Source organism: Boleophthalmus pectinirostris, unplaced genomic scaffold (genome assembly GCF_026225935.1).
Source record: "Boleophthalmus pectinirostris isolate CB_2022bp ecotype Guang Dong unplaced genomic scaffold, ASM2622593v1 HiC_scaffold_22, whole genome shotgun sequence".
NCBI lineage: Eukaryota > Metazoa > Chordata > Actinopteri > Gobiiformes > Gobiidae > Boleophthalmus > Boleophthalmus pectinirostris.
The window spans coordinates 5,130,028-5,143,113 of NW_026571190.1; the positions used below are offsets into that span (position 1 = coordinate 5,130,028).

At 43.5% G+C, this 13,086-nt stretch overlaps 1 protein-coding gene across 1 annotated transcript; it reads right to left on the reverse strand.

The window, feature by feature from the left end:
- Positions 1-230: 230 nt before the first annotated feature.
- Positions 231-12,480, reverse strand: LOC110153539 (E3 ubiquitin-protein ligase RBBP6-like). The gene is made up of 20 exons (XM_020917446.2): positions 11,458-12,480; positions 11,194-11,293; positions 10,965-11,004; positions 9,273-9,314; positions 9,089-9,177; positions 8,905-9,001; positions 8,683-8,825; positions 8,427-8,599; positions 7,786-7,889; positions 7,196-7,638; positions 7,058-7,124; positions 6,512-6,584; positions 6,385-6,436; positions 5,933-6,259; positions 5,461-5,556; positions 3,525-5,019; positions 2,903-3,393; positions 2,299-2,369; positions 2,104-2,188; positions 231-1,805 (listed from the first exon to the last, which is right to left on the reverse strand). Exons 1-20 carry the CDS (start codon positions 11,621-11,623, stop codon positions 965-967), a joined length of 4,995 nt encoding a protein of 1,664 aa, XP_020773105.2. The 5' UTR covers positions 11,624-12,480; the 3' UTR covers positions 231-964.
- Between the last annotated feature and the right edge of the window lie 606 nt (positions 12,481-13,086).

The window sequence follows — 13,086 nt, forward strand, 5'->3', positions numbered from 1 at the left end:
ATTGGCATTTAGCTGTTGCAAATCTGCAATACCTGCCTGAAGAGGGTTAAAGAACAAAAATTGTCCAAACTTTTGACTAGTAGTGTATGTTAAGTGGGAGTAAAATATTGCAATCATATAACCTACAATCTCTCCCAAAAGCCTCATGACTTTTCTCGGAGGTGTGAGTAGTTTCGCCTTGAGAAGAAGCATCAATATTGCGTGTGGTAATAATGCAGCACATGAGCCAGTTTACGAGGTCAAAACATTTTAATTAAAAAAAGAACTAATTTGTTACTCTCGCACAGACATAACTGTACAGTCACTCACGCACAATGTGATACACCGGCTCTGCGCTGGAACCAAATCATGCAGCCTCAAATTCATACAGAATCAACTCAACAGTCCAGTGTAGTCCCAAAATGAACAACTGCAGATACTGGCGCGCTCATGTTTCAGCATATTCACTTTACAATTATCTACAGGTTTGCAAAATACATACAATTTACAATAAGCAAAGGATTTCTTCAGCTTTCGTTCAGTATTAGACGAAAATGTATTAACACAAATGATTTAACCTTGATGTGCCAAAACATGCGAAGCAGCTAGAAAGAACACAAGCTCACCAAGGCTACTTTGAGCGGTGGAGGGCACACTCAGGGTTATGGCTATAAAAAATGTAGAGAAACATTTCTCTTTATTTACAAATGAAGTCGACGGAAACCAAAAAAAAACGAAAAACAATCTCTCCTTGAAAAAGACACAATCCCTGAGATGTTCTTTCTCTCATCACATAATGGGTAATTATCAAGTCATGTCCATTGATCATCAGAAGGACAAAGTGCGGCGCAATGATGCAATGATGGAAGAGAGGACCGAGCAGCAGAACGTGTCCCAAACAGGACAGCAGTTCCTATCAAGCGCTGCACAGAGAACCTTGGCCTTTGTTTCCCTCCTCCTGTGGACTGGACAGCAGAGAGACTGATTACGGTCCCTGCTTGGCCTCTGCCTCCTCCTCCTCGTCCTCCTGTCCCTGGTCCCTCTCTTGTTTGTCGTCCATTTCCTGGTCCTTGCTCTTCTTGCGTTTCTTCTTCTTGTGTTTGTGTTTGTGCTCCTTGTGTTCCTTGTCCTTCTCTTTGTGCTTCTTGTGTTTCTTTTGCTTTTTATGTTTCTTCTTCTTCTTGTCCCCGCCAACAGAGTTCTCGTTGTTGCTCGGGGAGGGGCTTCTTGAGGGCTGGCTGAGGGACTGGCTGGGACTACAGCTCCTCCCCCTCTCTGCTTCTGACCCCTCGCCCTCGCTGTAGTCTGGGACAAACGCGGCCTCGTCCGTTTCCCGGGTCAGGTCTGAACATAAGCGCTGTCTTCTGGGCTCCGGCGCTCTGGGTTCTGAGCCGCCATGTTTGTTTTCAACCGCCCGAGCTTCGTCTTTAGCCACTTTTACCTCTTCTCTAATCACTTTAACTTTTATAGTTTTCTCAGCGTTCTTCAACACTTTGCCCTCCTCTTTTTTTGGTCTAGGCTTCTTGTCATCTTTAGCTTTCGCTGGTTTAGGAGCTCTGAGTTGGCCCTCCCTTTCCGTGCTCCTCTGGGACTCTGGTGAAGGTTCTTGAGGAGCATTTGGTTCATTGTCCTGGCTCTCCTCATCATCTTCCCACTTGGAGCGGGGAGGGGCCTGGATGAGGGGATTTTCCACTCGAGGTGGGCTGGGGGCGGGGCTAGCACTGGGGCTATGATGCTGCTGCTCCTCAGGGGGCTGCGGCTCCACAGGTTTGGACGATGTATGTCTCTGCTGTCTGTCTGGGTTGCGTTTGGACTCTTGTGATGACCTTGCAGAAATTGAAAAATTAATATTAGTATGTAATTTTACAAAATGTTTTGAATATTTTTAATACAGAGTTGGACAACTAGGTATTATCAGTCAGTAGTCAGATGATTAAAATCAGGGAAAAGAGCTATTCTGTTCATTCAAAAGAACCTTCTAGATAAGAGAATTCTTAAATGTCAATTCAAAGTCATCTCCATTTCTGAAGTCTTCCCTGAGGCACAGCTTTAGATTTTTTTCCTTCCAGGTTCATTTCTAAAAAGGAACTTTGTAAAAAATGACAAAGCAGGAAGAGAACTTACCTAGCAGATGCCCCGCTGTGCGAGGTGAGGATCTTGCGGCTGATTCTGGGTCTGGTCTTAGCAGGAGGCTCCTGGCTGTCTTTAGCTGAGAGTAGAAAAGAAGCAGGTTTAAAACAAGCCTAATGAGATAGCACAAGTCTAAACCCAGTTATAGTTATACTGCTGCTGCCGCTATGTTCAGGAGGACACAATTACCTTCTCTTTGAGCAGCAGCTGGCTTCTCTCCTGAGGACACTGTTCTGTCTGTTCTGTCCTTGGAAACACTCCTGGGAAATAAGGAGAAATAATTACATATTAACATCTGTGTTTACATATTCAAGTGCTGGAGCATTTGTTTCTGTGCATGAATATGTTTACATGAACATATGCTTCCTGGGGTTTAAATGACATTTTTGTGGAAGCACAGGACCCTTAATTATTTAGTTCCCTATAAAAAAAAATTTCAAAGCTTGCAAAACGCAAATATAAGCCGCTTAGCATTATCACATCTCATTTGCCCTTTCTTTAACCCCTCTGTTAATGGAGTCCTGCCTGCAATGGCGACCTATTGCACATGCATTTGAAAGGGCAAGCAATGCCAGAGCACCCACGGGAAATCTACCAGAGGAGAGGAATCCAAACACAAAAATCCTTCACAAAGCCTAGTACAACCTGTAATGCATTTTACAGGCACAATTGATTTTCAACTGCAGCAAACTCAGATATTTACCTAAACACAAATATGCATTACTTGGTTAAAAAAACAGATCAGAGCGTTCACACACATCCTTGTGTGTATGTAAGCAACAGTAGAACCAACCTGTCTGATTTGTGCTCCCTGTCCTTGTGCACCGCACTGGGCTTGTCTGGGTGGTCTGTCTGTTTTTTGGCCGACTTCTCTGCGATGGTCATTTTGTCCAGAGACACAGACCTCCCTCCACCAGAGTTCTTCTGCTCAGTCTTCTGCTCACTCCTCGTAGGGCGTTGTTCCTCACTCTCCCTCTGGTTGGTTCTCTGGCTGCTCCTGTCCCTGGCCCGCTCATGCCCTCTGTCTCTGTCCCGGTCCAGGCCTAGTCCTCTGTCGCGACCCCTCTCTGACCCTGTGTCCCCAGCACTGCCATGTCCAGCTCTTCTTTCAGCTAAAGGAGACATCTCTCTCCGCAGGCTGGGCTCTGGGCTGTGTCTGTCTCCTGGTGGTGGAACACTAGAGGAAAAGTTGCTCTTTTCTGGGCCAGAGGGGGGAGTGTCAGCACTGCCTCTTCTGGTCACTTCTCTGTTCAACTTTATCCTCCTGGTGGGATTCACTTGGATCTAAACAACAAAACAACATAGAATTATTAGAAAATGGCAATACCAATGTTTTCAAGGGGTCATAGTCAAAATATTACCCCGTGAAGAACAAAACAAGCTCAGAGTATGTCTCTTTGATTGGTTGTACCCACCTTGAGGTCCATAAAGGGCCTATGGCTTCGCTCTCTCTCCTCCCGACTGGGCTCCCGACTCACTGTCACAGACAGAGGTCTGTCTGAAGGGGACACCACCCGCTGGAGCGCAGGCTGGTGGGGCACATGAGAGTGTGGAGTATGCTCTCTGCTCAGTCCTGGTCCTTCTATGCGCCTCAACTTCCCTGGAGGGGGCCCAAGCAAGGAGTGAGTCTCTTCCACCACCCGTCTGCCCCTGTCCATGGGGGACGGGGGTCTGTGGTGGACTGGGTATGGGAGCAGACCTTCCCTTTGGGGCACGTCTCTTCTATTGCGAACATCGTGGCTCAGTCTATGGCTTTCATGCAGATAAGTGTCATTTGCAGGTTGCTCTAGCAAAGACTGTGGTGGGGTTTTAGGCAGCACTTGCTTTGAAATGGTACTTCTTGCCTTATCCTTTTTTGGTGTAGCTGAATTAGCACCATCTTCAGTTTTGAGCTTAGTCTTCAATGGCTTTCCTGTTGCAGATGATGGTTCTTTCTTTTTGACAACACCTTCACCTGGCTTCTTTTTCACTTTAGTACCGTCTGGTTTGACTTTGACTTTAGCCTTAATGACCTTCTCTTTTTTGGCTTTGTCAGTCTTCACTAGCGATTTGGACGGGGCTTTTCCTGAAACAGCAGGGCATTTAGAAGAGGGTTTATTTGTAATAATAGCAGATTTTGAAGAAAGAGGAGGGGTTTTAGTGATGGGGAGGTCATCCATGGGCTCATCCCGGACAGGTGTTGCGTCTCCTCTGTCAACAGCCTGATCAGCCATTTCAGCTTCCTCCCCTGTCCTCTTCCTTTTGATTTTTTTTACTTTTACGACTTTGCTGGACTTGGTTCCTGCAGTGGATGAGGCTGTATGGTGCGTACCTTTTCGTGCTTTTGTGTGCGGGGAGTAATCTCGAGATAAAGGAGACATCCGATCTCTGTCCCTGTCTCTGTCCCTACTACCTCTTCCTCTGTGGTACCTGGGTGAATGTTCGTCATACTCCTTGTAGTCTTTGTACTCTTTGTAGTCCTTATAGTATTTGCCATACCAGTCATGATAGTCTTTCTCCCACTGCCTGTAGCTCTGACTGTCCCAGTGGTCACCTGGACTGGCTCCTTTCATGTCATAGGGGGGCATGTCTCTGTGATGGTGTTTGCGTGCTCCTGGGCTGTGGCCTCTGTAGCCCCCCGGAGAGCGCGAGTGTGATCGATAGGGCCCGCCGTGTTCAGCCGTGTCCCAGCCCCCGCCTCTGTACGAGGGAGGGGTGCGGGGAGAGCCCGAACGCCTGTACCCGTAGGAGCGGGACCTGGAGCGGGACCTGGAGCGGCCGTAGCTGCGCCCGTTGCGCTTGGAGTAAGAGTGTCCGTGGGAGGGGGAGCGTGACCGGGAGCGGCTGGGCGAGTACGAGAAGGAGCGGGAGCGTGACCTGGAGCGGCTGTACGGAGAGCGGCTGAAAGGGGAGCGGCTGTATGAGCGGGACCTGCAAACAACACACACAGAGTTAACGTTTTAACAGAGCAGTGGACCAGGGATGGCCCGATATGGAGTGTTTTGGGGTTGTTTTTTTTTGAGCCAATACCAATATCTGGACTGTTGCTGTGGCCAGTAACTGATTTGCAGATACCAATATTTAGCTTTTAAAATTCATAGCAAGGCCCACAACTTTATCTTAAGTTGAAGGAAAAATCACAAATTAACTTCACTTTTGTAAAAATAATAACTATTTATTGTGTAAAAATACAGCCATACAACTTTCTTCTAACTCCATTGACTCAGAATGAGGCAGTGCAAAAAAAATTCGGTATTAAATGACTGATATTGCTATTGCCAAATCTGTATTGAGATCGGCAATACTAAAACAGATATATCACCCCATCCCTTCAGTGTATGTATTGTACAGGCTAAACGCTTTAAGGCTTACCTGGAGTAGGATCGTCTGGGTCTCTTCGGTGCGCCCCTGTACTTCATAAGCTCTTTATGGAAGTCTTTAGTAAACTCATCCAGTTTGGAGGTCACTCTGAAAACATTAAACATTGAACTGTAATGAAATGTAATGAAAAAGCCAACATGGCACAAGGAAAACATTTATACTATTTACTGTAGTTGCCTTTATTCGATCAAACATTTCCAAATAGTGTTATCGCAATACTAATATTTAACGTTGATAGCAAGGAATAGAGCTGATACTCGACTGATAATGAACACTATTTACACAAAATAACGTGATATCAACATCAAATAGTACTTTTTTTATTACCAGGTGAATGTGACTTTTTTTAGTATTGATTTTAGTATTGTTATCTAGTTTTGATGCAAATTTGAGTATCAATTAGTACATCATTTTTGATACTTTTGACAACCCTATTTATTTTAGAAGTGAAACAAAAGCATACTTGTCTTGACGATGGTGGCGCTGTCTGTAGAAATCCTCTTTAGATAGTGGGGGCTGAGAGAGAGAGGGGGGCATGGCCATGAGAGGAGGTTGAGCCCCCGGAGGTAACCAGGCAGGGTTTAAGCCTGGAGGGGGTGGCACATAGACTGGGGGAGGCTGGTAGCCCAGGGTAGGGGGAGGTATGAGGCCAGGCCCAGTGCTGTAGGGAGGGGGGTAGGCCTGTGGTGGAGGGGGGAACAGTGCTGGGGCTGCGTACACCGGTACCACAGGAGGAGGAGGGGGCGCTGTTTGGACATGGGCAGAGTTATGCTCCCTGTTCCTGTAAGACCTGAGAAACATAAGACATGAGAGCAAAAAATAAATACAAAATACACACTCACAAGATCCCCAAAAGGTCACTGGTGATCAAAGGTGTTGCATTTAGAACAATAATCCAAAACTAAGATGACTTGCCTGTCCCACGATCTAGTCCCTCCTCTTTGTGAATGGTGGGGCCTTGAGTGTCCTAAACAAACACAGCTTAGTTACTTTTCTTCTTAAATCTAGTTTGAGTCAAAGTGCCTTTGTGTGAAATCCTTACCTGCTGGGTGAGAAGATCTGTGAGGGGGAGGAGGGTGGCCGATAACTGTTAAATGGCTGCCAGAAGAATCATGCTGTAAAGAAAAAAAAAGATACATTAAAATGCGTAAGATCATACACAAGAGAATAGTTTGCAAGTTAAGTTGATTTATTTATCCAGTATATAAGAGAATACAAAAGAAACTTTTTTTTTTATTGTACATTATGTGGTTTTCCTATAGCAGAGGTTGAGCTATAAAAACTCTGACTCTTGTGGGTGGCAAAAACTAATTTGACCCAAATTTTACATGAGTGGTTTTATGATCAAAGTCATTTAGTTGTTCAGATGTTTTGCTGCTTGACAAACATCTTAGTGGAATAATAAAATCTGTTGATTGATATAAATTTGTTCTGCCAATGTGAATATTAACTTTTAGCATGAAAGGACCTAAATACAGCCAAACTGAACAGTGCTAGTGCAGTTGAGGACACATTAGATTTAACAAAGTGTGCAGGATAGGCATAGCTAACAAGAGTCCTAACATGCCAATGCTCCATAAAGCCTCACCTGTACAGCATTTTCAGCATGTCCTGCGGGTTCAGGTTTTCGCACGATAGGCTCTGGGTCAGATTCCCTAAAAAAGAAATCAAACTGATAAATTGACTGCACTGTAATTGTGTTTGGATTCAGGCGGTGATTACATACCCAGGAGGAGGTGGTTCTCCATGGCTTGGCGTGTGCATAGGGGAGTGGTGATCTATGACGGGGGCTGGAGAGTGGACTGCCTCTTGAGCTTCAGTAGAGACTACACGTGGTGGAGTTGGGACCGATGTGGGAGCTGTGGTGACTGTAGCTGTAGCTGTAGCAGCAGCAGCAACAGCAGCAGCAGCAGGCACAGATGGAGCGCTCGGGGTTTCAGGGACTATTGCTGGGGCGCTGACAGCAGGGGGCAGTACTGGGGGCAGTACTGGGGGCTGTACAGGAGGTTGTACTGGAGGCTGTGGTGGGGGCTGGGGCATCAGAGGGTCCTGCTGTCTGGAGCGCAGAGACCGGAGCAGCTGAAGACGAGGTGGGGGTGGAGCAGAGTGCTGGATCGGCTTGCGTATCCGTTTAGTGTAGCCAGTCTCATTTTTGAAGTTGTTCACAGCCTAATGTGGATAAACTTTGATTTAGTAAAAAGGTTTTGTTTTCAAGACTAAAATGTAAATAGACAAAACTAAAATGTCTGGCCCATAATCTGCAAACAATACTGTAGGTTAGAGTTCACTGATATAAACCAAAATGGTGAGTATTACCTGTCGGAGAAACTTGTTAGCAATCAGGTTATCAGGAGAAACATCAGACTGCTTGCAGGAGTAGCAGATATGCTCTTCTGAGTCTAGCAGCGCTGTTCTGATACCTACAGACAAATAAGAGTTCAGTTGGACACAAAGGGTGTTTGACTCCAACTAACTAAAAGAAGGGCCTGAATATTTACTGCTTCAACTAACATTTATTTTAGTAGTCTGCTTGTCTAGTCCAATTACTTTTTCAGTTAGTCGACTAGCAACATTATTATTTTTATGGCAAACAAAACTGTCAAAACTCATTTTAGCCAAATAAAAGTAACTGAAGGCTTTTAAAATAATATTTACAAAATAAACTGTATTATTGATCAAAATCTGTTTTTAAATTTTGTTTATTTTGACCTTTGTTATAAAAGGTCTATTCATGTAGGTTATACAAAGTTAGTACAATCAAGGCAGCTATTGCAAGTATCAAATATGATGAGGCTTATTTTTTTTAGGTGATTAGTTACAATTGGTCAATTGGCCCTAAAAGGGTATAAAAAGGTCAGCTCTAGTTGAAATCAGGCTAAACTGCCAGAATGACCTTAAAATATGTATTGTAATTTTTATCTGTCTTTGAAATGTGACTGAACGTAGTCAGGACTTACAGTCATCACAGTAGCTGTTTCCACAGCAGGGTATAACCACAGCATCAGTCATGAGGTCGTTGCAGATGGGACACAGCAGTTCATCTGGGATTGGGTCTGTATCATCGTCAGAAGATGACTGATCATGTGGGACAAACGGAGGTCTCTCTTTCTTGCCTTGTGCATATGCCTCCCTGTATGAGACCATTTGGACAAAAAAGCTGAGTATCAAGGCCAATCATGACCAACAATGAAGTCAATAAACAGTGACACATACGCATCAATAGCAGGTATTGCATATTCCCCAGTACTGGTCAGCATGGCTCCTTTGGCCCCTGGCTCAGCTTTGACCATGAAGCTCTGAGGTATGCCCTTACTGGTCCGGACTGGCTTGGGCAGCTCCACATTTTTATCTTGGACCTGAAAAAAGTCAAGTAAAGAAAGTCATCTTACAGTCATGACAAAAAGTTCTAACTTTATAAAGTGTCTTAAAAAATACCGAAATCATAGGACACTGGCGATTGTAGTGGCCTGTCTTTCCACAGCGGAAACAGGTGTAATGAGCAGGTGGAGGCCCAAGTGCCTTCTTTGAGTAACTGAGGGCAAAAAATATGTTGAATACAAATCTTAATGTTATGAAAGCTTTACAACAATTAGGTAAAAAATGAAGACTCAAGACTAACTGTATTGGGTCATATTCATGGTTTGACTGAGTCATCATGGCTTTAATCTTGTCTTCTTCTGATGCATTTGCATCAACCAGGTTTGCAGTCTAAAAAAAACAACAGAAAATTTGTTTTAAAAAACTCCGTTACATTTGAATAATGCTTGAGGTCTGTGTACAATCTTTATGTACACAACCAGTACCTTGGAAAGTTGGGCAAGGGTCAATTGAGGAGAAGAATCAGTCTGGAGGAGAATCAAAGTACAAATAATGCAACATGTTAACATGTCATGACTGACAGCTACATTCCATCATACAGTGGCGGAGTAGAGCCCTTCATTTCCCCACCATATTTTGAACAACACTATTTCCCTTTCACCAATGCAGCCAAAACAGGAGAATATTCAAATCACTAACTGGCTGGGTTAGAGTTCACTAAAAACATTACTGGGAATTTCACAAGATTTAAGCTTAAATCTATAATACAAATATCAAGCAGCAGAGTAAACAGATTTCAGCCCTGTCTAATCTAGTAATCACTGTCCTAATTTGGAATCAGACTCAACTCACTACTCTTTTCTTGCTGACCAAAGCCGGCCTTCTCCCTGGGCTTCATCAGAAACTTTCAAAATGGACCAGCACAGTGTTTGAGACTTCTTCACGTACTGCCCACCCCAGAGCTTTACTCTCAATGGAATACTTGACATTTTATTCTTGCAGGCAATTTCTCTTCCACATGCCAGTGTTTTATTTCTGGACGTGCTTGTTCCGGTTAAGTCTTCTTAAAAATACACTTTAGTCAGAGAAAGAACTTCTTTCAAGGAGCTTTGCCAAATTGACCAAACCTGCTCATGGTCAAGTATTCCATTCAATACAGAAATAAAATGATACAGATTCATTTAGGTGACTAATCTGCATCAAAACTCAGCCACTGAGAGCTTTTTTAAACAGGATAGTTTGGCTGTTCCAACAGGTGGAGTCCTCCATGTTTTTGCTCAAGAACACTATTTGCTGCACAGGGAACACACAGGGATGTGGTGGAATCGGTTCTGACAGTGAACCACTCTCATCTTTATTGACAGGTTCTGCAGCGTACAGGACACTACACCAGAACACTCACTGCAGCAACTTATCAAGGCCTCCACAGGTTGACAAAGATTCAAGCCTCTACCAGCATAAGCCCCAAACCAAACTTTAATAACCAACTTCTCAAAATCGAAAAAACTTTTTTCCCCAGAAAAATGTGTGAAAAAAAGTACAAAAAAATAAAAACTACGACGTAACAAACTTGAATCAAGTTTAGCTTATGAAGCCTGTAAGACTTTTTCTGTTAAAATCCTCATATCTTTAGTAACTTAACAGTTTACAGTAAATCCCAGGCACACATTACTCCATTAGGTTATTGAGCCACAAATATATTTTCACAGAAAATAAACAACATTTATCAATACAAGTTAGCATTGTGTTTTACAAGCAGAATCTTTGAAAAACACTTGCCTGTCTGTAAACAGGCTACAACACCATTTCAATATGAAATACAATCAAAAATACTGTGGCAAAATTCACTTGTGTGTGTAGATCAGAGCATTTAAAACATTTGTAAGTTTGCTGCTCTCCACATTAAACATATAAACACAGTTTATATTATTATTACTTTAGTCAAACACATGTTTGTTGGTGAGGAACAATAAATTATATAAAATCTTATCTTATAGAACCTTTCAAAATGACATTAAATAACATTTAGAATTCAAAGATGTTGACACAAATGTAGTCACACAGTGAACAGAGCATACACGCAACTTCATCATTGTTGACAGAATGTTTTCAGGAAAGGTGGAAAAGATAGTGAAGAGAGTGAGTGAGTGTGTTGGTTTTGGGTTTGGTTTACATACGGGTCTAGATGATCCAACCACTGCTGTGTCAGAACGCTCCCTGTAGAGAGCACAAGAGGAACACACTGGTTACAACATTATCTTTGTACTTACAGAATTCTCGACAAACTAAAAAATAAATATCCAACTGAAAATATAGGTTTAAGATATCACACAATTCATTTTTACTACCAGCCCTTGTGATTAAAGTTTTAGAAGCTACAGACTGTATGTTTATATTAATACATACACAATGAACGTCCTGCCAGCAGGCTTCACTCCACCAATAGGAGTCCTCCGAACGATGACCGAAGAATGTTTGGGTATATGGGCTTCTTCATCTGTGTATTCTGTAACACAAATTACGTCATCATTATCCATGCTGATATAAGACATGTAACAACATGTTTGCGGAAATGCATCCACATCAGTCCGAACCACAGACTGTATCCACAAACAAGAATTAACTTTGAGCATGCACGAGTGCCAAGCGTCACGTCACTATGGAGCTGACCTTCTCGCGTCTGCGCGTTGGTGATCTGCAGGTCGCAGTCTGTGGCCTTGAGCTTCTCACGGATCATGATCTGCCTCTTGAGCTCACTGAGCGTGATGTGGAGCCCATCGAAGGTGACCGTGTTGTATTCCAGTTTGGAAGAGAACTTATAATGAACACACGACATTGTGACGCTGTGACGCACTTGTACCTACTCAGGGAAGAACAAGGGAAACACAGGGCTGCTTTGATAATCAAATAAAACAGGGTGAGTACTGAACACAGAAGGAAAATAGTTTAATGTTATAACCCTTCTCTGTAAACACTGGACAGAAATATCTAAAGTAAAAAGGTGAATCTCACAGATGACAGTCTTAAGTAAAACAAGGGAGAGGGGTGGACGAGAGAGGCCGGTGCGCCATGGGAGGCACCTGTGCCCCTAACAGTCTTTACAGTCCCATAGTGTGAAAGGCTTAGTGCCCAAATCCAAAAACGTCCATGGAGCAAACGCACATGTAGCGCTGAGTCCTCAGTAAAAGTCCCTGGCACACTGCCCCGACACGGCGTGCTCTACACCGCAGCGCGGCCAGCAGCAGGCCGGGACTTCAGTCTGTGCGGGAATGTTCACCTTTGCTCACAGTTCTTACGTAAAGCCACGATCATTCAGTCCAAAGGCAACGCGAATTACCCAAACAATACGCAAAACACAAAAGTCTATCCGAACAGTGTCCTTTGTTGTGTCAGATGCCACAGAACAGAGAGGCTTAGGACACAGGCCGGACAAAAGCTAATGGCTAAGCTAATACCCTGACAATGCTAAACCAATGACGACACAAACAAGATGGGGGAATCGTCTCATAAATCCACGGCCGGGGTTTAAAAGAGGAACTTCACCGGTCCACACTTAAATTCCACGTTATGAACGCCCAGCGGGCGTTAAATATTCCGTCAATTCTTCAATATAAATCCACAAAAGCCACTGGAACACGACATGAGCCTCCTCTTCTCCTCCTGCTACAGCAAAATGGCGCAGCGCGGAAACGGAAGTAAGCATTACACAAAGCGTGACGTACGGACGTACGGCGTCGTTCCGCGTCATTTCTACACCCTGGATTTTCCAATGATCGTTGTCACGGTAACCTGTAGTAAAGAATGTCCCGTCTAGCAGACACGTGAGCTGCACACTAGTCCTTAAGCTACTAGAACATGTGCATTAGATAAAGCCCAGCTGTCAATGTTTCTACTACACTAATGTGAACAAATCTTCGATTTTTTTTGTCAAGAAATTCTTCTTTTATATTAACAGGTGTGTCCATGTATTAACCCACAAACATTGTTTAATTGTGTATAAAATAGCCTACAGAACAGGGTAGCGGTTTTTGGGGAATATTCATTTTCAGAGAAAAAATAGAGAGACAGGTAGAGTCCAGGATTATTAGGACAAATACACACCATTATATGTCACTTTAAACACTTTAATTGCAATAGCTTTGTTTATACATTACTTGTAATCAGAATTTTGCTCTTGCTCTGTTCACAAGATGGAACAGAATCCATGGTCTATTTAGGCCTTAAAAAACATCTTTGAGATTTTCTCCTCAAACATTATAACATGACCTCTGTACTAATCAGCCTCACCACTGATAATGT